General features: G+C 39.3%; 2 protein-coding genes and 1 long non-coding RNA gene across 3 annotated transcripts in view; 2 read left to right on the plus strand and 1 right to left on the minus strand.

Moving 5' to 3' along the window:
* Positions 1-23956, plus strand: part of LOC145437845 (adhesion G-protein coupled receptor G7-like) — a 449423-nt gene that overhangs the window by 39880 nt on the left and 385587 nt on the right. The gene's annotated exons all lie outside the window — the stretch shown is intronic.
* LOC145436828 (uncharacterized) lies at positions 14439-16732 on the minus strand. The gene is made up of 3 exons (XR_013914425.1): positions 16561-16732; positions 15976-16074; positions 14439-15608 (listed from the first exon to the last, which is right to left on the minus strand). It is a non-coding gene; the product is annotated as an uncharacterized LOC145436828 (long non-coding RNA).
* LOC145436829 (uncharacterized) overlaps positions 23584-23956 on the plus strand; it is a 35024-nt gene continuing 34651 nt past the window's right edge. Inside the window, exon 1 of the mRNA XM_080314046.1 lies at positions 23584-23894. Within this exon, the coding sequence (XP_080170172.1) occupies positions 23615-23894 (280 nt within the window). The 5' untranslated portion in view covers positions 23584-23614. The remainder of the gene's footprint in view (positions 23895-23956) is intronic.

The following is a 23956-nucleotide window of genomic DNA, read 5'->3' on the forward strand; positions in this document are numbered from 1 at the left end:
AATCCACACTCAGTCGCTCCATTGGTTTCGTAGCTTTAATCAACGAGCACTCCTCCACAGGCCGAAAATAACGAGGCTTGATTCTGCCACACTCCATACACGATCGGCATTCGGCTTTAACGTCATCAATCGAAAAGGGCACATTTTTAGCCCTGAGAAAATGCATAAGCCTCCGAACTCCCGGGTGTCCTAAATTAACATGTGCTTCCCGCAATGCTGAAATAGAATGAACAGAAAATATCCTTGATATAGCATCAGCAGCAAAATTCTGTATTCCAGGACGATGTTCAATTTCATAATCGAATGCACTAAGTTCAAGTTTCCACAGTAGAAGCTTTGACAATCCATTTAGATTAATACGCAAACATACCAATGCATCGCTTCATTTCTGTAGCATTACGAGGTGGTTTCATTTCCATGAGTGGTCGCAGATTTTCAGGATCGGGTCTGATATCCCCGTGGGATACGCAGTGGCCGAGAAGTCTGAGCTTTTTCACTGAAAAAACGGATTTTGCTAGGTTCAGTGTTAAATTACTCAATTTTGCAGCTTCCATGAAGGCCTTCAGACGTCTGTCGTGTTCCTCCTGTGATCGCCCAATGATCGTGATGTCATCAAGATATGCCAACGTACCTTCCAGCTTATTGCGATCGATGAACGTGTCAATGAAACGCTGGAAAGCTGAAACACCATTAGTCACACCATATGGAACTCTACGAAACTGATACAGCCGCCCATTCGCCTCAAACGCTGTTGGTGGCTTTTCGTCATCCGACAAGGGAATCTGATGGTAGGCGGACTTTAAATCAACAGAGCTATAAACGCTACCTTTCGCTATCTCGTTGACGACCTCGTCAATTTTCGGCAGAGGATATGCGTCCAGATATGTATAACGGTTTATCGTTTGTGAATAGTCAATAACCATCCGTATTTTATGTCTGTCGCCTTTGGTTACGACAACTTGCGCCCTCCAGGGCGAGGAAGACCTTTCTATTATCTCGGCCCCCAGCATTCTCTCAATCTCGGAATTGATGAAAGCTTTATCCTGGCGGGAATAATACCTCGATTTTGATGCTATGGGTTTACTATCCGGATCAAGAAATCGGAACAGTCTCGGAATCTCGTAGGTTTTTGCAGCGGCGAGGTTGCACTGTCCGACATAGAGTGTATCACGAGGTCCATTAAATTTAAATATCACCTCTTTATGCTGTTCTAGAAACTCGTGTTCCAAGATAACATCGGCGCATAGATTAGAAACGACACCAAAATGAACGTTACGGTAGGCGCTTCCGGAAATGTTTATAGACACCGCCACGGAGCCACGCATTTTGGTCACTGCATCTTTTGATGCCAGCCCAACGGTAACATCGCATGGTGTAATCGATAACTTCAGCCGCAACGCCACCTGATAATCTATGTCGTCGCAGTGGAATCAAAGTATCTTATGTCCAGTTTTCAAATTTTGAAGCTCCCTTTTTCAAACTTGAAAAATATCGACTTTTCGAAGTTTTTTGTGTTTCTTTTCGTCATATCTTAGCCATGGCTATATCTGTCTCAGTGTATCTAAGTTAATCGGGGCCAATATATGGCTGAAATAAGATGAAAACTTCACTCAAAGTTGATTTTCCCAAAATTCGTAAAATGGACATAAGATACTTTGATTCCACTGCGACGCTGTAGGTCTCGGCGGCCCCCGAATCCAATAGCGCATCCAAGTCATTGCCTTCCAAACCAATCGTAATAATTGCACCTTTTAACGAGCTCGGAATCCCAGCCAGAAGCGACGCCACACGTCGGCGGTCCGAATCCTTAATAGGTTCGTCGGAATAAAGCGAATCGCAGTATTTCTTGAAATGCCCGATCTTCCCTCATCCAAAGCATTAAGCATCCTTCGCGGGACAGAGACTCTTGCGAAAAACATGACGAGTACCACAATACCAGCATTTCTTCAGGTATTTACGAGTCTTCGAGGTTGAAGCAGCAATGGCAGACAAATCTGGTTTGGCATCGAGTGCGTAGTCATTAGCGCTATCCGCACATACGGATACCTTGGCGACCGATGCCAACGGCTGCTGGTAGTTTTCAGAGAACTTCTGTGCTTTTTCAAGAGTATCAGCAACTTGGATGGCCTTCTGCAGTGTGAGGTCCTCATACTCTAACAACCTTTGTCGTATACATGAAGAGCGCAATCCGGTGATCATTGCATTCATCACGGACCCCTGCATGTATTGTGCTGCCGAAATGTCCTTGAATTCGCATTGATTAGCCAGAGCATGGAGACTTTGAACGTACTCAGATATGGTCTCCGATGGCTGCTGATTCCTTGTGCCTAGTTCATGGCGCGCATAGACAAGATTCTTCTTTTTCACGTATAAGCCCTCAAGAAGTTTCATCGCATCCGTAAAGGTCGATTTTTCCTCAACCAGCGAAAACGATTCAGCCGACAAGTACCCTGCCATTATACTGAATCTATCGATCTCTGGGTCACCATCTCTTCTAGCAGCATCGACGGACGTGAGATACGCCTTTATCATGCGCATCCAGTGCTTGAACTCCTGACCAGAATCATCATCCCTCGGCATAGCCTTTAACACGGGAACGCGAATGAGCATCTGGTTCGACGCCATAGTAGATCTTTTCAGTTAATAAAATTGTGATGAGCTTTATTTCTCATTTATTTCTCAGAGTAACCAAGGCTTTTATTAACTGAAAACGAGCACTATATGCAACACAGCTAGGCCAGCAACTATAAGGTACCAAGAAATGACAAATTAGGTGCGGTACAATATATAGACGAAAAGACAGGTAATCAAGTAATAATTGGTTCAACTAAATGTAAAGGACGAGACAATCGCGCACAAGAATTCACCACACTTACATTCCGAGCAAGAGGCACATATTGTTTACATTCACTAGAATAATATTGTCGTGCATATCGACTGTGAAGATCATTTAATTTTGATATCTCTATCCCAAACCGATTCCAAATTCAATATTCAGTATAATTCAGGGGTGGGCTACCTGCGGCCATAAAAGGAAATTTGTGCGGCCCTAACACGTAATTTACTTGGTCTGTGTTGGCGGCCGTCGACAGGCAAATTTAAATTCTGAATAGTTGAATTTTAATTAAACTTGAAATTTTCTTCGCGCTAGGTGCGGTTCAATGCTATACTTCATAGTAGGGATGGTGTGAACGTGAGGTTCACGTTCGCGTTCTGTGTGTGAAACTCGCAAATTTAGAGGTTCAAGTTGACAAACGAACCTTGGTAGGTTCTGCAGTGTGAACCCTCTTCATATTACAATTGTCACGTCATTATAACATGTTTGGCTGAAATTTGTTGAATTGCAACGGCGGGCCACTCTATATGCATGACGATGGCAGCATAAAAAAACCAACACTAAATGAGCATGGACCTTGACAATCCCAAAAATGTTTCTTGCTTTGCTGCAAAGGTGTGCTCGAAATATCCAGCTTTCCATTTGTGAATATTTAGTGAGTCTCTGATGTGAGCTTGACCCGCAATCAGCCCACACAACATCAGGAGCGAAATACACTACATGTAGGAAGTCAGCGAATGCCGCTTATTCAACCAATTAATGAATCGTTGTTTAATGTATCATAAAAATCAAATCCGTGCGACTGGGTTGTTGGCTACAGCTGTATAACTTGTTAATGGGGTAATATCGGAAGCAAGTAAAAAAAAACTTTACACTCTGCTCAATATCAACGTAGCAACACTCAGACGCCGAATATGTTGTCCGGTCTGGACTAGGCCGTTAATGCGAAAGCTTATATAGCTCTGCAAGTAGGAGGGATGTGGTACCGATGGATCAAAAATTGCAAAATGATCTCCGGCCCTCAAATCTTCAGCCGAAAATAGCAGATCTTTTGCTGTCTCCACACTTGGATACAAGCTCTACCTATCGCGGACATTTACATGAATATCTGCCTTTTGATAAAATATTTATAAACGTTTAAAATTTGTTGCTCGAACGTATCGTCGGTTCCCACCCGGTGGGTCCAAAGGCACACGACCATGGGACTTATGAGACATACGCTCAAAAACTGAAATGTCAACTTGTTTTGTTGTTTACTATAATATAAGCTACAGCAAGCCAATGCAGAATGTTTCGTCGCCACCTTCAAGAATAAAATAGATTCTATCAACTCAAATGTTGGCATATAATCCCGTTTTGATTTACGCCCAAACCTACAAAATTAATGTCACATACATATTACCCGCAAATCGACATTTTGACTTTCCAATACCTCGTAATAGCGATAAAACGCCACAGGTAACTATGATTTACAGCCTCTTTATGTGTAGGCGTGTTTCTGTTGGTAAGTGGTTAGTTGGTCGATCTATTTCGCTTGATTTGGCTATGGTACCATAGGTCCCTCACCCTATAAATATTGTAATTGAATTGAAAATATTCCACTAGAGGATGATATTGGTGCAAAAGATATGTGCCAGTATATACTCTGATACAAGCCCTATACTTCACATCAAAAATTAAAGCGAGTTTGTTAATTTTTGCGTTACTTTCGCTTTAACACCTGATGAAGGAGCAGAGCTCCGAAAGCTCGTGTAACTAATAAAGTTATATTCATACAAGTGGACGTTAAATACGGTGTGAAAGCTATCAAGGTCTTACGTTTATATATATCGTCTGTTATCGGCGCAACAAAGTATTCAACCATGGATCACACCGGAAAATGCCGAATTAAAGTGGAAAGGATCGCTAAGAAGATTGCACGCAAAAACGCTGACATTTATTTTCTGTCTGAATGCAAAAAGCGTGACCTCATTCCAAAGGGTCTACGTATTCATAATCCCTTACGGAACACTTTCAAGACCACGTACTCGGAAAATTTGGCTCTGCGAATGTCGAAGAAATTAATGTCACATCTGACTGAAATTCATTATAGGAGCAGAGCGAAGTTCAGGTACGATATTGAATGTACCATAAATTTAGTTACCGATCACCATTCACAACGAAATTTGCGTGAATTGGTGAAACAAATTTCGACTAACGAAGTCAAAAATATGATACTCCACAAGGAGAAAAAAATAACGCAATTGGTACTGGAAAGAAAGAAATCCGAAATTTCACTGCCACCGGGTTCAACAGCTAAAAGCAATGAATCGGATATAGCCGTTGCTAACCTGTCTAGCAAAACTCTGACGCAATCCCAAATCGATGTTCTCAGTCTTAATTTGAAATTCTGCCCTACTCAAAAGCTCTATCCTTACGTGCTGGCCGGAGACGCCGATTAATTTGACAGGAGAATGAGCAACGAGTTTCATTTTTACGACATTAATTCCAAAAATGAAGTATCTCAAAATGGGGACGAGACAAGTGAGCAAATTAGCAAGAAGCCCAGAAAAAACATGAAATGGAGGGCACCTCACGGCGAAAACAATAATTTGGACAGATATCTAGAAAGTTTCCACAATCAAATTAACGCTACATTCATCAGTAAGTCCAAACATCTGAACAGCAACAACAACGACAATCTCACGAACGAGCAGAAGAGGGCAATCATAGAACTTAAACAGGATGAGAGCATCATAATCAAGCCAGCTGATAAATTAGGGAAGGTGGTTGTTATGGACTTAAAAGACTATATAGCAGAAGGCTACAGACAGCTGAACGACTCCAATTCATATCAAAAATTATGTAACGATCCGTCGAAGGAACATACAAAACATTTAAAGGATATTATAAAATCTTTGGATATGAAGGATGATGAGAAATCAAAGATCAGTATCCCTTTCGATCCCGCTCTCGGTCGCTTCTATCTCCTACCGAAATTACACAAAGGAAATGTTCCTGGACGTCCCATCGTGTCGTGCAACAAAACCCTAACGGAAAACATATCCGGGTACGTAGAAGAATGCCCTAAACCGATGGTGAAAAGCACACCAAGTTTTTGTCGCGACACCACGGACTTCTTAAACAAACTCAAGAACGTCAATCACTTGAAATCAGGAACGATGTTAGTCACCATGGACGTATCATCCCTGTATACGAGTATTCCGCATAAAGATGGCATGGAAGCTTTCGAAAGATCTCTTGCAGAAAGTGGGCATCCATTGAAAAAAAGCATCATGGAACTACCCAGCAAACACCCGATCTCCCACGGACTCACGGGTACGTCCACAATTGTGCCCAATCGTCCCACGTCCCACATTTAGTGCCTGGGGACTTGCTCAGTAAGTCATAAATTGACGTCCAATTATGTAACTCCAAGTGACCCCCAGAGGAAGTAAGGTTTAGAGTGCTCCTATGCCAGTCACCAATGACCATTCCAGTGGATGTCATAATAGTGTGATGGCTGGATGCCACCTACACAGGAGTTGATTTGGATGTCCCTACTGGGAAATCTTTTCTATGAACTCAAATGTGCATTATTCCGCAGTCAATGCTAAATAAGTTGTGTGAATACATTCGTGATACATGTGCAATCTGGTGGAGTGAAGCCGTAAATGTTGATATGGTGATGACTTTCCCATCGCGTGGCACTTCACAAGCCCGGCTATCGATCATTGCGGTCGCACAGTGCTAAAGAGGCTCGATATAATGTGCGATACATAGACACAGCAGCTTATTTTATTGTGACATTACTGGGTCGAAAATGCCCACATCAGGGGCAAATACTCGTAATGCATGTGAAATCATCCGACATCAGAACGTGATAATCGTCATGATGGGATTGCGATGACTATTTCAATCACGGAACAACGCAGTATGCAATCCTCTCTATTCCGATAATGGAGTCGAACACGCCTGTTGCTTGAAATTCATTCAACCATCAAACCAGAAACCTGCCTTCTTCTATTTGGCGAGCATCGCGCATGCGCGTGTAATTCAGTTTGATCAGCGTATGTAGCAATGGCGGAGGGACGAATTTATCACAGTAATGGTTTAGTTCATAATTGGAAACGTTAACAGCGTGGATTGTGAGATGTCTCTATCATGAGTACCGGAAGGGCAGGAAGCTTGGTATTTGAGTGCTATATTTATTAAACAGCAACAGTCTCGATCATCATGAACTGCTGATGCGATATAATAATGAATTCGACTATTATGATTATAGTGACACGGCTGTAATTCACCTACGGACACAATTGATCGACCCGCTGCTAATCGGTAACTCATGCAAGCCTATAATTCTAGTAGTGCATTTGATAGTATATGATAATCTATTGATCGTAGAAGTCTTATTTATTGTGCTCTGTTGCATAATGTCTCCCAAGCTTGCAATAACTTGACATTTAATGTACAAGGATTTCCTAGGACAGCAGGATCCAATCAGCAAACCAGATGTCGCATAAAGTAATGTACTGCTATTTTATAACATATCGGTATATACTGTATTTTGAAATGTTATGTAGGCTAATAGAATTGTGGAATGTTCCCTTTATGGAATGTGAGATTGCTGAATTTGTGGATGCATGAAGATTGTAGCATAACATTAACATCCATTTTCGTATTTTTGTGTCCACAACAGTATATAACCATCGATAATAGCGGTAATCAAATAATTGAGGCTTTTAGTGAACATGTAAGAATTTATGGCAATATTGGTTTATATTTAGGGTATTTTAGGAAAAACATAACAGTTTGTTAACCCATCTTTAACCTCGCTCTAATCAAATGATACTCAAACACTAAACCAATTATAAACTGTATAGACTTAAAATGTTCATGGCCTGGTGCGGGCGGGTTGTTGGCAATGTTGGCACGGCCTCAGTGTCATACTTTTAATGCTTGATTATAACTTTCAATATCAGTATATATATACACGGAAACATTACGTACATTGCAGCAGTATTAACAAAGTAGGCTATGGATGGGCCCTAAGGAATTCTGATTGCTCCTGGTCATCTTGCCGTCGATATGAAAACAACCTTATTATCAATGGATTCTTACTATATGGATGGGACATATCTGTTTTTGTGTATACAAAGTTCCTTCATTTCTACCAGGAGACTAGATATTGAACAGGCAATGTTATGTATAGTTCTAAACTTCACAGGAAGGCGCCGCAGTTGTGCATTGTTCATGGATCAAGATGTTGAATTATGTAAGTTGAAGTTATACAAACTATATATGATGATTTATAATTGTTCAATAATTAGCAATTTATTACCCTGAAAAAAGTGCCATCGATGATGCAGAAATATACTATTGACGGTGGTTCGCAATCGGGCTGTTCAAACGTGCTGGATGAAACAATAATTTCATTATCAACTGCATTCTTATAGTGGCAAAGAGCGTGTAATTTTAGAAGGCTGTCTTGAAAATAGTCTCATGCTTGGCTCGAATCATAAGAATTGATACTTGTTCGAGATTTGAGTAACCATACCAATGTGCTCAACCCTACTGATTAGTCATTATAGTGAGTAGGATGTTGGAATAGTCTAGCTTGAACTTCATTGTCTTAATTTTTTACGGGATATTCTAGATTCCTGGCTTGGCTTCTTGACAATTGGCTTCACTACAATCATTATAATAATTTTGATTATTTAGATCGGCAATGTCTTCGATTGATAGTGTTCAACAACGTCAAGAACACTGTACAAAGAATGTCTTGTTGACTGGAACCGAGAACGTCCGGAAGAACTACTGCCACATGGAACAAGCTTTGCTGCAAAATCGGTGCTGCGTCATCCTCAGGAAAAAGTCGAAAAACATTGAAGGTATAAAAAATTGAATACACTTCATGGAAACCAGAGGTTGTGAAAGTAATCATCTTTTGAACTGAAGTAGATGTAATGTTATGGATCTATACACACCTAGAGGTAACAACTTTGAAGCTGCGTCAAATCTACTCGAAATGGAAGTAGACAATGCAGTTCTGAAAAGTGCACAAATAATAAGTTTTAAAAAAGTAGATTTGGTTGAGGTGTTGCGTAGGCCTTCTTAGCGTTTAATCATAGTTGGTGGTCAAAGTAATTATTGTTTGCACTGGAGTTGAACTAGTTGCAACGCCTTGAATTTCTACTGCTGTACAATTAGCCATTTACCAGGCTTGTAAAAATCACTTCAAAGTGAAGTAAAAAGTTCTGAAAGAAGATTTTGTGCTCTATTCTATCCCAGGGGTTCTTAACCAGGGCCCGTGGACCTTTTCGTGGTACGAAGCACCACATCAGAGGGTACGATACGCATCATGGAATTAGACCTTTATGCTGTGGTCCTCGTGTTATGCGCAATTTTATGTCAATTGACTATCTGATTTTAATATAGGTACCATCAGTAATTGTGTTTAAAATAAATTGTGGGCTACTAGAAATCTTGTGGGCTACTAGAAATCTTATAGGTAGCATGAACCATGAAGGGTGCGATCGCTAAGGCTAAGAAACAATGCTATTACTATAGATAGCTAAAGCTGTTATTGATATGTTCCAATAATAATAATCGAAGGCAACATCTAATTCTGAATTAATTTGACTTTGGTAATGACAGTAGCAACAGCTTACTTATCACGACTATATCAAAACCAGGATTTAGGCTACACCGCTCAAATGCTCTGATACCAGATCAATTTTCAGTAGATTTTAAAATACTCTACATAAAACTGCGACACGTCAAAGGTCCACCAACTGCAATATTATAACCTGGAGTTTGACGATGTCATGATGCATCCTATTGCATTATCTCTATAACTCATTATTTTAACAGATTGTGCCCAGCACAAAAATAATTTTATTGAAATATTCAAAAATTTGATTTTCATGTCAAACATGAATAATACAATAGTAAATTACATTCTTGACATGTTTGTGGAACTTGGAAATTATACATTGAATAACCCTATTTTGCTGTGTCGTCAAAAATCCGGAAATTGACCCGCTACCACATTTGAATTTGAAACCTCTGCTTTATATGATGTGACAACATTATGAACAAGGGAAAGTTGAAGTATCTATCTCGTATGCGACTTCAAAGAAAATGAATACCAGCTCTACATCACATCGAAGACTATTTTTTAGATTTAAGATAATTCCTATTTTATTGTACTTAGAGACAATACATTTGTCATTCACACGATCGTGCGTAGCTACGTCCCACATGTGCCGTTTTCTGCGATATGACCAATCGATGTTTTTAGACCTCGCATTGGTACTTAGAATCTGAATTCTAATTCTTGTTGAGCACAATTTATGTACCCGAAAAGATCATCTGTTTCGACTTATCGTTACTCTACTCAGATTCGTGGCAAGCCCTAGTTGTAGTAGGTGGTAAGTTCCAAATAAAGGTGTTCAAAGCATTCACCGTTAGTACAGTACTAAATAGTATAAATAGCGATTTACAAGACATCAAACTACTTCCAAGTGTCGACATGGTCAAAATATGGAGACTTGTGGAATGTCGTAGTTGTATGCTTTTAAACAGAGATAGGGAAAGTAATCATTTTCAGCACTCAATTAAAAATATTTGTAGCGTCAGTAGTCCAGTAGAAGTAAGAGTAACGCAATGTATTTCTACTCGGGTTCAAGCACTCAAGCAGCAATGTACACGGTTTATCAAAACTATTTTAGGTAAAGTAGAAGTTCTGGAAAGTACTGAAGTATGTACTTGAGGTGTTTCCACAATTTAATTTGATAGACGAGTTGCACTCACTGCACTCAAGTAGACATGCTGGTATCGTCATAAATTATCACTCAGCACAAGTAGAAGTAGCGGATCACTAGACATATCACAATTAATGCATGAGGAAATAGAAATTGAAGCTCTGACGCAAAATCCATGTGCTATGTCAGCAGAGTGACTCTACAAATGATTTGCTGACATTGTTGTATATGTTTCAGGCAAAACAAAGACCAAGAAGAAAACTGTTGTTGCAACCAAGTTTATTGCGAATACGCGCTCGCGCTCTTAACATGATGCGGTGCCAATTGGCACTGCCAATGATGCATCATATTATAATATGCAATGTAAATTATTACTTATGATTGCTCCATGCTTTTCCCTGTTTTAGTTGCATTAGCAGTTGTACTTCTTCACATTCATGTGACACGTTTATTTCTAATTTCATGATGCACTTCAATTGAAATGTTTGTAATGGTAATCTAAAACTGACTTAGAACTTGCTGTTATATACAAAATCCCACTGACTCATTCATTCGTAGTCATTTCCTGATCGATTTTTCACGTAAGCCTGAACTTTGTTAACAAGTAATAGTTCATTAGTTGATAGTTGTACTTGTATTTTGCAATTGTCGTTTTCCAGTAACCCAATATAAACAGTTCGTTAGTTTATATGATGTTGAATTCCATCAGGTGTAGAGGCGGTCATCATGGAGGAGATTATAAAGCGGTCTCCACAGGGAGACCTGATATGGTAATCCTGAGGAATAGAGCAGGTGGTAAATGACATATCCATAGGGAGTCACGTCACGTCCACAGTAGGTCTGACGCATCCATAGGGAGTCACGTCACGTTCACAGCACATCCGATGAGTCCATATGGAGTCGTTTCACGTTCATAGTAGACCAACTCAGGAAGTGTTTAGGACGCCTCTAGTAGTCGACAAATCCACTCCAGGGAAGTAACGCTGGGCGCCCTGCGGCTATTCCGCAGGAAGTCAACTGGAAATCGAGTGTTTGCTGGGTAATCAACTTCACGCTGACGCACAACACGTTCGAATTTAACCAAGAGATCTTTCTACAGCTTCAAGGCACGGCAATGGGCACGAAATTTGCTCCGCAATACGCGAACCTTTTCATGCACCATTTTGAGAAGGATTTCATGGAGACTCAGACATTGCGGCCTATATTTTACACGCGGTATATCGATGACATATTTATGATATGGACCCACGGCGAACGGTCTCTAAAAGCATTTCACGAGTCCATAAACCAATTCCACCCTAATATTCGCCTAACCATGGAAACCTCAATGACTGCAGTCTCTTTCCTCGACACGCTCGTCAATATCGAAGAAGGCCGTATTTTCACGTCACTCTATCGCAAACCAACTGACTCTGGTAAGATTTTAAACTACCATAGTTTCCATCCGTTACACTGCAAAAAAGGAATAGTCTACAGTAAAGCCCTTCGAATTCACAAAATCTGTTCGAAGGAAGAGGATAAAAATGATCATTTGGAAGTTTTGAGACACCAACTGACCAAATCTGGCTACGACCAACAGCTAATAAAGAATCAAATAAAAAGGGCCCTCAATGTGCCACGTGAAAAACTGCTTGACTGCAGTCGGAATAACAACGAGGAAGCACGCGATCGCAGAGTGCCGTTGGTCACTACTTATTTTCCGGGAGCAGAAAAGATTCGTAAGATTTTGCGAAAACATCAGCGAATACTTGATAATGATCCGAAATCAATGAAGTGTTCCCGAGAAGGCCTATTTTAGCCATTCGGCAACCACGCAACTTGCGTAACATTTTAGTTAATAGCAGACTGCCCCGGTCAAAACAAAAAAAACAGCGTGGAAAATTGTGGACAATCGTCATGCAAGACGTGTGCTATTCTCGATAAGAATACCGTGATCACAAGAGGACATGCCAAGCACAACACCAAAGGCCATTTCACTTGCAAATCAAGTCATTTGATATACTTGATTCGCTGCCGGAAAGGATGTACCAATGCGTGGTACGTTGGGGAGACCAGTCAACCTCTCCATAAGAGAGTAAATGGACATCGACATGACATCTCGAAAGTCAACAAATCGAAGCCTGTCAGTGAACATTTTACTTCGGCTGGACATTCGGAGAACGACATCATAATCAACGTATTGGTCGGAAACATTGAAGACTCTACCCTACGCAAGGCTACTGAACAAAAATATATTGACAAATTTGATACATTCCGACAAGGGCTCAATATAGATAGAGGGTGCATGTCTCACTATACCATGTAATACTTCACTTGTCACCTTTCTGCATGTGTATTATGCTACAAGCATATTATATCGTAGCCAATTTTGAGGAGTACAGCTTACTTTATGCGTTTCTAACATATACTAGATCTTAGTGCCTATGACGTCATAAAGTACATAACTTTGAAATCTAGAAAGTTCTTACCCACTATGATGTCACAATATGTATATGTTCAAATTCAAAATCTTTTTGCGTTGCTCTTTTTGCGTTACTTTCGCTTTAACACCTGATGAAGGAGCAGAGCTCCGAAAGCTCGTGTAATTAATAAAGTTATATTCATACAAGTGGACGTTAAATACGGTGTGAAAGCTATCAAGGTCTTACGTTTATATATATCGTCTGCTATCGGCGCAACAAAGTATTTAATCTGGAAGGTGATATAGAAGTACACTCTAAATATTTTCCGTTGGTGACAACGCCAAAGAGAACGCGTTGCACGTAAAAAAACAACAACACCTAAACAGGTGTTTGATGTTGTGGTTCGGTGTTGTGCCATATAGATGTTTCCTGTGCACTGTATAGACTGTGCCCACATATGAAGGTGGATATACAAAAATCACCCTAAAGGTGAAATCCTATTTACACCCTATTGAGATGGAAAAACTAAAATATTTCTCCGGCATACGCACCATTATTGCTAGCCTCGAACATTTCGCCAGCGATATCCAGCTACTATGTGCCCTATGCATACTGCAATGATAACGATAACTACAATTAGTCCATTAGGTTACTGTAGTATATATAGTCTACTTTCTACTGAAGTCTACAAATCAATATATCCGGCTGTCTGAGTCAAATAATAGCATTTGTGGTGAGTGTGAGACCACCACAAGCATATCAGAGAAAATTAACAAGGTGCTGCGAATTGGTTGTTGTGGTGATAAAAACATTTCTTTGACGAATTAGAAGTGCCACTTAAGAGAATAGGATCAAAGTGGTACCACAAAATGCACATGTGCAGGAAAGGATTGTCAGTCGTAAGAGCGATTACTAGCAGACCTGGCATTGTCGACACTGATTCCACCGCTTGCATGCAGCATTGAAAAATCTTTCATGTGATGATGAAACCATCGTATTCAAAATCCAATACTATATCAGACCATCATGTTAAAATCAGTGATAAGATGAAACATGAAAAAATTAATAATAAAAGCGAACAATGCACAATAAATCAGGAATTCTGGCATGGCACTATTGCGCAATTTACGCACAGCATGAAATAATTATAGCTTGCAAGGAAACCACTGTTTATAGTCAAATGGAAGTAAACAATATGATGCACAATGAAACAGGGCCACTGCAGTACTAAAAAAATTATTACTTACTCGAGACGCACATCTACGAATTTAAAAGCGCAAGATATTTATATACACTGTAAATTCTGAAGTGTTACTCAACCCGGAAAATTGAACACGAAACGTGATCCAAAAATTGAACGCCTAGAAGTGTTGCGAAGTGTTTAAATTAAAAGTGTTTACCTAAAAAGTGTTCAGCCTCAAAGTGGCTGGTTGACTAGTCACCGGAACGCAGGGCTCAAAATAAAATCAGATTTTATTGATTCATGAATAGATGACGCTTATAATACCCAACCTGGGTGATTAAATACGTGCAAACATTGAAATTTCCAATAGCTGCTGTGACAGGGTTTCATAAATTCAGATCAGCAGTTGAAACCGTTTCCGGAATAGTCCATGAAATCACGAACATCACAAATGATCAAGAGCAAACTCACTACAAATATCATGCAACTCGTTCAATCATGAAAATGAATGCATAGGGAATTAGGGATAGTGATAACAAAATATCATTTAGTATCTTTAACTTTCGTGACAATGGCATGGAATCAAATTCATTGGTTACGTCCGTTAACGGAAAACATGATCAACACAAATCATTAAAACATATTTATAATTGATCAAATTATGGCTTGTGAATTTCTAATTTTATGGTAAAAAAACAAACAATGAATATATCAGTTTCACTACCACTACCACGATAAACAAGTAACAAAGTATTTTTTTACTCTTAATGAAATTGGGCCTGCTAACCAGGCATCAAAAATATTCTTGGGCTTGCATTACAAGGATTTATATCAGGTTAATGCCAATCACTTTTGTTTAAATAACAAAGAAATCGTTTCTTTGAGTCCATACAAATTTTGCAGATTTACAGAAAAGATTTTGTTGTTATTTGCCAGTCTGCTGCAAAATATGAAATCTGGAAGTCATTAGGGCACTGGTTCATGAACATATTTGGACACGCCCCGTTATGATAGCAAAAAAAATTCACACACCCCTTATCGTCGTATCATGAAATTAAAAAAAGCAACCAGAACGCTAAAAATCCCAACTGATAGTTGGATGGCAGTGACGGTAATAGTTGTTGATGAGAGAATATTCAAATATTAAATTCTGACCATACACAGAGAAATAAGTAGAAGCTGCCATGTGCGAAAAAGATTTTAGTTGACAGTGGGTTCACGCCCCTTCAAATGCTTTCTCCTGTTTGAGAACCACTCCTTCAGGGTATGACAATCCAATGCATAGTAGCTCAAAACGTCAACAATGTTTCTGAATACTTCATTTTCACTGAAGCAGTTTTATATTCTTGGCATCAGCTACAATCCAGGATCGGTCAATCTCTGATTCGTGGCGTGCCATGATGTTTGCTTCTTTTCTACTGGTCGACTCCAAGTTGTGCTCCCTGAAAATGTGATTAAATTCCAAAGTTTTGAATATGTCAATGAAAATTCTAAATTTTATGCAGAAATAAATATAAATATTTCACACATGCAGGTTACACAAGCGCAGGAAAGGCGCTCGGGTACATGTGAAAACCTATCACTGAGAAGGACTAAAATTCGCAAAACGACTAATAACAATATCTTGAATTAGGTCCGCGCTTTTTTCAATTCGGCCATTTTGACATTTACATTGACATTCAGACGCACAGGCCACAGTGAGAATGCAGAACTGTAACTCAGGATGAAATTTATAGCAGAACGTCTATGTACGTCTACGAACGGTCTATGTATATTTGTATGGTCCACAAAACAGAAAGATTACGATACCTGTTTCAATAAGACATGCGCTTGGGTCTTGGATTGTATTTGCTTGTCTCTCAATTTGGCTTGGAGAAGAAGACAGTTGACTTCATCAACCTCGTTTTGCTGAAAATGTAATTGATTGCAAACAAGATCCGAAAATAAATATAGTAGAATCGTTATTCCTATGGGTTTGGATTTCCATTACAATAATTGACCAGACAAAGGACACATTGATTGTCTTTAGTAAAGACTTTGTGACATCTTATCGAAGGTGTTGAATACTTTTCCTTCATTGCAGTAATTGTAATTGTTCTCAATCTTTCAAAATACTTCCTTCCTGATTAAATTTAATTAACGAAATTATTTGGAATTAGCACGACATGGGAAATGATCTCAATTTGATGTTCCAAGTATAGATCAGTAAGCAGTAGTTTAAATACAAGTTACCCCAGCTCTTTACATTCAACAACACCTCTGTTCAATGTACACAGATCAAGCCTCTCTTCAGCTCATATCGCATATATAGATAGTTATTAAGAAAATTAGGACTGCAAAAACCAGCACATTACATGATCAATGGTGATATATGAAATGAGTCAATAGACTTACATGATCACATGTTTCCATGGGTTCTTGAGGCAAAAGTATTATCGCAAAAGATGACTGCACCGGCACAAAATCCGTTCAGATGACTCCTCACGTCAGTATCAACATTGTCTGTTAGCACAGGCACGGTAGAACCAGGGGGTCTCTTCGAAGAGTTGACACCAGTTGGATGAATTTGAAGATCAATCCAAGACTGTCGAAAAGAAAATACTTGTTTCAAAAATTTTCAATACAAGGAAACTATTCAATATTCGAACAGCTTCTTCGAGGTGCAAAACTTCAATATAAAATTGAATACTATATGCATATTGAAATGAGCCCGAATATTTTCGGCTGAGACTCGTCAGGGGTAATCGTCAGTAACTAGTAGAGAACTCGAAAGAACGTTGTACATCAAAAATCGTATCACAAAATATCACGTCACCGGCATTCAGTATTACGCAGATATCACACTGGATACATTTGTATGTGACAAAAGGGTGTCTTTCATAGAACAAATAATTATTGTAATGGAAAGTTGCATGTGACCGTACCACCAATTTTACTACAGCACGAGTAGCATACTTTCCTGGATTGTTAATCATTTTAGTGGAATTTTACCAGCAAACATTCATAAAAATAACCAAATGCAGCAGAATCAAATTCATTATCTAAGGATATACCAGTTTACTTACGAAATACCGCGATGCTTACCAGTATTTAAAACAGTGGTTCTCAACCGGTGGTCCGCGGACCCCTGGGGGTCCGCGAAGCATTTTCAGGGGGTCCGCGAAGCCTCAAAATATATAATAACCTAATTTGTATTTTTTTAATCGGGAAATCACGTGGCACAGTTTCGCTTCATTACTAGTAAAACTCCAGAGCTCACATCAACAGTATGGCCGTCTGAGATGCAATATCGTACTGTGCGGGCTCATTTTAATCCCAAAATTGCCAATAGCCTACTGATACAAACATTTTGCTGTTTGAAGATGTTTTGTGGAGTTTTAGTCACTCGCGGACCGGACCAGTCAAATAATTTCAATATGCTATGTCGACATCCATATCTTTGCTTTTCACTGGAATGCTTTATTGATATCACGGAATATGTGGGCCCACTTTATTCCAGCAACAACGTTATTCGCAAACAATGGAATTATCAAAAATACGATAATTGGCCAATTGAATACATTTATTACCTACTATAAGAGTGGCTGTAACGAGGATATCGTTGAAATATTTCTGTGCCCGTTTTAGTGGACAATGTCACTGGACAACGGATATGCGTCGTTGGTCCGACCTATTCGTGGTGAAAAATATGCTGAATTATTTGCGTCGAATTCTTTAGTAGTAAAATCTCAACTTCTGTTAAAAATCTGTCGGATAATGAGATTAATTTTTTTTCAATCTACTCAGAATGGCCTCGCGGGCCGGATAAAGTGGTCTGACGAGCCGGATGCATCCCGCAGGCCGTATGTTTGACACCCCTGTGCTAGATAGAAATGACCAGGCTTGACGTTGTATGTACATTGAAAAAATCGCTTTTCAATTTTGGTGCCATATTTGTTGCGATCATACCCAAATGTGTCGTCGGAAGCGTTACGCGTTATTATTACATTCGCCATAACCTAAAATTGTGGGAATGAATTTTCGGCACTCGTACATATCAAACCGAAGGCGCGTATTTTCAAGACACCTCCCCGTATTTAAGGATATGCAGTTGTAGAATTTACTTTGAAATATTAAAAGTCATCCCAATTTCAACACGAAGAGTATGATCATATTTTCAAGAAAAGTCATTTCGTTGCTCTTTATAACTAAGCCTACAGCTATCACTTGCACAAGTCAAATGGCGATTGGATGATAATTGAGCTAAATTTGATCTAAAGCATCGTGGGGGTCCGCGGGGTCCGTGACGGTCCGGAAGGGGTCCGCGAAGACAAAAAGGTTGAGAACCACTGATTTAAAACAACAAATGCATTTCAAGAAGGTGCCAATTGCAATACATACTACCTGCACATTAGGGCATTTTTCATATTCTTTCCATCAGCCGCAACCCAGGCTTGATGAGTCCCTGATTCGTGGCGTGCCATGGCGGAGCTTTTTTTTACTGGTCAAATCCAAATGCTGCTCCTAGAAAATACGAAACATTACAAAGGAAAATTGTAAATTTGATGCAGAAGTAAATATAAATATTTAACACAGATAGGTTACAGAAGCGCAGGAGAGGTGCTCAGCCCCCCAGGTTGAGAACCACTGACCTAGCCCATTATAGTTCAGTAAGCAATAGTTAAAGTACAAGTTACACGAGCTCATTACGTTCAACTACATCTCTGTTCAGTGTACACAGTTCAGGGTACACTTTACTGTGCAGTGTACACAGATGAAGCCTTTTGCAGCTCATATCGAATAGCCCGTAAGCTACTCTGCGAGATAGTTCGTGAGAAAAGTAGGACTGCAAAAACCAGCAAATTACATAATCAATGGTGATATATAAAATGAAAAAATAGGCTTACATAATCACATGTATCCATGGGCTCTTGAGACAAAGGTCTGTATCACATAAGATGACTGTGCCGGCACAAAACCCGTTACGAACGACTCCTCACGTCACTGTCAACATTGTCTGATAGCGCAGGCACGGTAGACCCGGGGGGCTCTTTTTAAAGAGTGGACATCAGTTGAACGAATTTGAGGATCAATCCACGACTATTGAAAAGAAAATATTTGTTGCAAAAATTCGCAATTCAATTGAACTGCTCAGTAATCATGCAGATATCATACTGGATACAGTTTTTTTTTCTGCAATAAGTTGTGCGTGACAGAAGGGTGTATGTCATAGAATAATTGAGTAATGGAATGGAAAGTTGCACATGACGTTACCACCAATTTTACTCTGGCACAGTTAGTATAGTTCCTGGATTGTTAACAATTTTTGTGAAATTTTACCAGCAAACTTTCATAAAAATCTTTTTCACAAAGATAACCGATTGCAACAGAATCAAATTCATTCTCTAAGGATATACCAGTTCACTTACAAAACACCGTGATGCTTACCAGTATTCCATACAGCAAATGCATTTCAAAAAGGTGCCAAGCTCAATACATACTACCTGCAAAATAGAGTTTAGTTCAGTTACCGTATCACAATAAACTCACAAAAGTCAAATTTCGGGATTGGGCAAAACAAATACTACCCCTTGTGATCCATGGTTTGTTGAAAAGATTGTTTGTTTGGCTGTGCTATTATTGGGGCGATTTTTTGGACCTAAAAAGGTAAGATTTTGACTAAAAAATTCAAATTCACACATATTTTGATGATGAAAAACTTAATTTTGACCCCATGTACTTAAATTAGGTGTTTCTCACATAGTGTTAGAATTGTATTACCAGAACTTATCTTTATTTCTGGCTGGAGCTGTCTGTTCTTCCGAAGTAATTTGATCTGAAAAAATCTTTTAGCATGAAAATTGACAAATTTATACATGAAAAAGAACTTATTTTATCGAAATCTGGACCCATGAATAATTCTAGTATTAGTTACATCTCGTATTATGGTAGAAATAATTAAAAAAATTTTGTAGTACAACGAAAGATACTTTCCTACATTTTCGGGTAGAAAGTGTCTGTCCTAACTAAGTAGCTTGGCAAGAATGAAGAAAGAACGTTCACCAGCTGCAGTTGTTGGCCGGCAACACTGAAGTTGTGCGTACACTGCACTCTCTCTCTCATTATGACAAAATTGTCTACATTGCAAGTATTCATCATACGGTTTTTAATAGAAGAACCAATGCCCACGCAGTCTTGCTTCAGTTAGGATAGTGCAATAGGCTACGTTGAGTATTTGTTTCATTTGACAGTTTATGATTCACAATGAGCAGACGATGGTCCGTCTACAACGGTAGGACTATAAAGTAGGCTACAAGATGTAAATTGTAAAATGATAAGTTCACCGACAGTGCAATCATCTATGATACAAACGAAATGCAAGTTGCCAACAAAATTTTGATTTTGTAAAGAATTTTGGCAATTTTTGACCTAACGGTACAATTTTGACAAAATTCTGACCTATTTTGACATTTCAAAAAAATCGCTTTAGTTAACACCTTACCACTTGGAATAAACAGTAGGCCTACAGCAGTGTTGGGATGACTCGAGTCATGACTTGACTCGAGTCAGACTCGAGTCACTTTTTCGTATGACTTGACTTGACTCGAGTCACTTTGCTAAAATGACTTGACTTGACTTGACTCGGCGTATCAGAAATGTGGATTGACTCGTGACTCGGAGCAAAATTCACGAGTCAATTTCAAGTCATCAAGTAATCAGTATCGATAAAAATCACTGTATCTTGCATATGTTCGGATCGCTGGTGTAACCCGTGAGAGCTACCAATCATTCAATCAATGATCGTGCGTTTTACTGAGCCTCCATTGTCCTCTCACAAATATGTTGATCGCAAACGAAGTGATCGAAGCTTACAGCTTACGCTGTCGTAAACTATAGTATATAGTAAGGTAATTTAATAGCAAAATGTCTATTTCTGTTCTGCGTTCTCAACTTGACCAAACCTCTTGTTTTGTTGAAATTGAATTCGAAATACATAGTCCTCAACCATTGGCGCAGGGTCGCATTGTATCATATCAATATGCAAAAGGGTAATGTATTGCATCTTATCAATTCGTTTCTCTATTTTGGCTGGTAACAATAAACTGAGGCTGTGCAATTACTTCGAAGTTTATTAGTTCTACTTGTATCTGAGCGATACAGCGCCTTACTTTGGTGTATATTTAACTCTATATTCGTTCATCGGTTCAAAATCAATGAACACTCAATCTGTATTTCAGACAGCTAGCAAAATACAAGACGTAATCACGCCTCATACCTCGAAAAGGCAATTTGACTTGAATTGTGTGACTTGACTCGTGACTTGACTTGACTTGACTCGAGTCACCTCCAAAAATCGACTGACTTGACTTGACTCGAGTCACCTTCGAAAATCGATTGACTTGACTTGACTCGAGTCAAAATGTGCAATGACTCGAAATGACTCGTGACTCGAAGGTAGTGACTTGATCCCAACACTGGCCTACAGTGTAAAACGTGTTGCAGTTGAAAAACAATCAAAACCGTTGCATGACTGTCATACCGGCATTCAATTGCTGACATTGCAGTACTTGTCCACAATGGACCACAATATCGCCTACATAGTGATATTTCAGTGTGGATAGAGAGAACATCCCTTTATCCATATGTCAAAAAAGTTAATTTTATAGCAGCTTCGCATCAGTACCGTAGTACTGGACCTGGTCGCAGCCTGGTATATTATCAGATTCGAAGCTCGATCATCCAGCAATAATATCAGACGAATCATATACTACAAAACATCTAAAGAACATTCATATGAATAAGGGATATGAGTAGCCTGCTAAAACATCTATAAAACAAACGACGTTACTGCAATGTCAAAACGAGTTAATTTTATGACTATTCTCACATTACATACATTCAATAACATTTACCGCATTTCCATACCTTACAGTACATGGAATTTATGATCCTTTACGCTATCAGGTAGCAGAAACTGCTTCAATATATCCATTTCGCCAAGTTTTTTCGTGTACCTTACTCTCTGCCTGAAGCCTGACGAACCACCAATTCAAATCCAAACTGAAATCGAGCGTGCTCTACCGTGACGAAGGTTGTGACCCCTCTGCGTCACAGGGAAATATGTATATTTCATTGAAATATTACCCTTAAACTTAGTGTTGGGTCAAGTGAGTAATATTATTTTACATATACCGTGATTTAATGTGATCTCCAAACGTAGCGATGGTTTATGAATGCAAAATTGATGATAAATTACCAAGTATAAATTTTTTGAAAATAAGCCGCAGTGACGAAGTGTTACATGTAAACGGAGAAATACGCAGAAGCGTTGCGACGATAATGGCCCAATGCGTTTATATGCCCAAAAAGTGTGTCTGTACGCAGAAAAAAGTGTTATGAAGTGTTCAATACGACCTTGCGGATTTACAGTGTAGTTTACAGCAGGGGTGGGCAAACTGCGGCCCGCGGGCCGCATGCGGCCCTCCACACCGTTCTGTGCTTCCCGCGAGAGTCTAAAGAAAATTATTAAAAATATTGATAAAATGCGTACTAAAAATCGAAATAATGCTCGGACTTGACTAAATTTTTCTAAGTATATTTCACCATGATCATTCTAAGGCTGTGGTTCTCAAACTAGGGACGTACCCCCCCCCCCCCCGGAGGGTGGTGAAAGCATCTGAAGATGGGCGCGAAGCTAAGCTCAACTGAAAAAAAATTATCGAAGAATATGCTCAGTAGTTATGTAGCACTATGTTGGTCATATATTCAAGAAACAGCTTATGTTATGACTCGTAAACTAGTGATATGATATAGGAGCTATTTAGTTATTTATTTTCCTTATATTCGTTTAGCGTCTGATCGAGTTTGTCTAGAACAGGGGTCTCAAACTTAAATTCGCTCCCGGATCGATTTCCAAGTTTTTGATGACGCCGCGGGCCGCAGCATCAATAATAGGTTAATTCAACGTCTATCCTAAGAGGCATAGTAGGTTTTATTTGACGGGACCTTGCATAATGACATTCCACGCCCATCATGAAATATGGTTTGCTGTGTAGCAATTCACGACTGGCACGAAGGAATCGCATTTTGAAATATTTGGTGTAAAATTATTGTTGTGCCTGCTTTCTACGCGTGCCACACAAAATGTTCTCGCGGGCTGTGTGTTTAAGACCCCTGTTCTACAACCGACACTTGATGGGAGAGTGCCTGAATTTATACAATCAAATCTTATCAATGCTTGAAAAAACATAATCATTTTTAGTGACCGATAAATTTCGTCGCAGTAGAATCAAAGTGACTTATGTCGAGTTTTCAAATTTTGATGGTCCATGTTTAAACTTGAAAACATCAAGTTTTTGAAAAATTTACAACATTTTCGGCCTTATCTGTTTCGTTAATTGAAAGTTAATCAGGGCCAATATATGGCTGAAAGAACATGAAAACTTGCCGCAAAGTCAATTCTCTCAAAATGTGTAATATGGGCATAAGTCACTTTGATTCCATTGCGACGATTTATTCTACCCATATATTCTACTCAGCTGTGATATGCGACGACGCTCCGTATATTCACAATGGAGTCGTTACTCCTGGGTGCCCGGGAGGCAGTATTTCGGGTACTCTATGTGACATCGGATGCAATGAGGGATATTATGTTGGCGGCAATGCAAAAGCAATATGTGTTGACTCTGATCCGGCAAACGGAAGCAATACCGATGGAGTATGGGACTACGGGTCTACTAACTGTGCAAGTAAGTCAACTCGGTTACTATAGCATTGAAGTCGAAGCGGCTCTAAGCGGACCGCTATTTAG

This window comes from Botryllus schlosseri, chromosome 4 (genome assembly GCF_051294905.1).
Source record: "Botryllus schlosseri isolate E-star chromosome 4, Bs_hap1, whole genome shotgun sequence".
In the NCBI taxonomy this organism is placed as follows: Eukaryota; Metazoa; Chordata; class Ascidiacea; order Stolidobranchia; family Styelidae; genus Botryllus; species Botryllus schlosseri.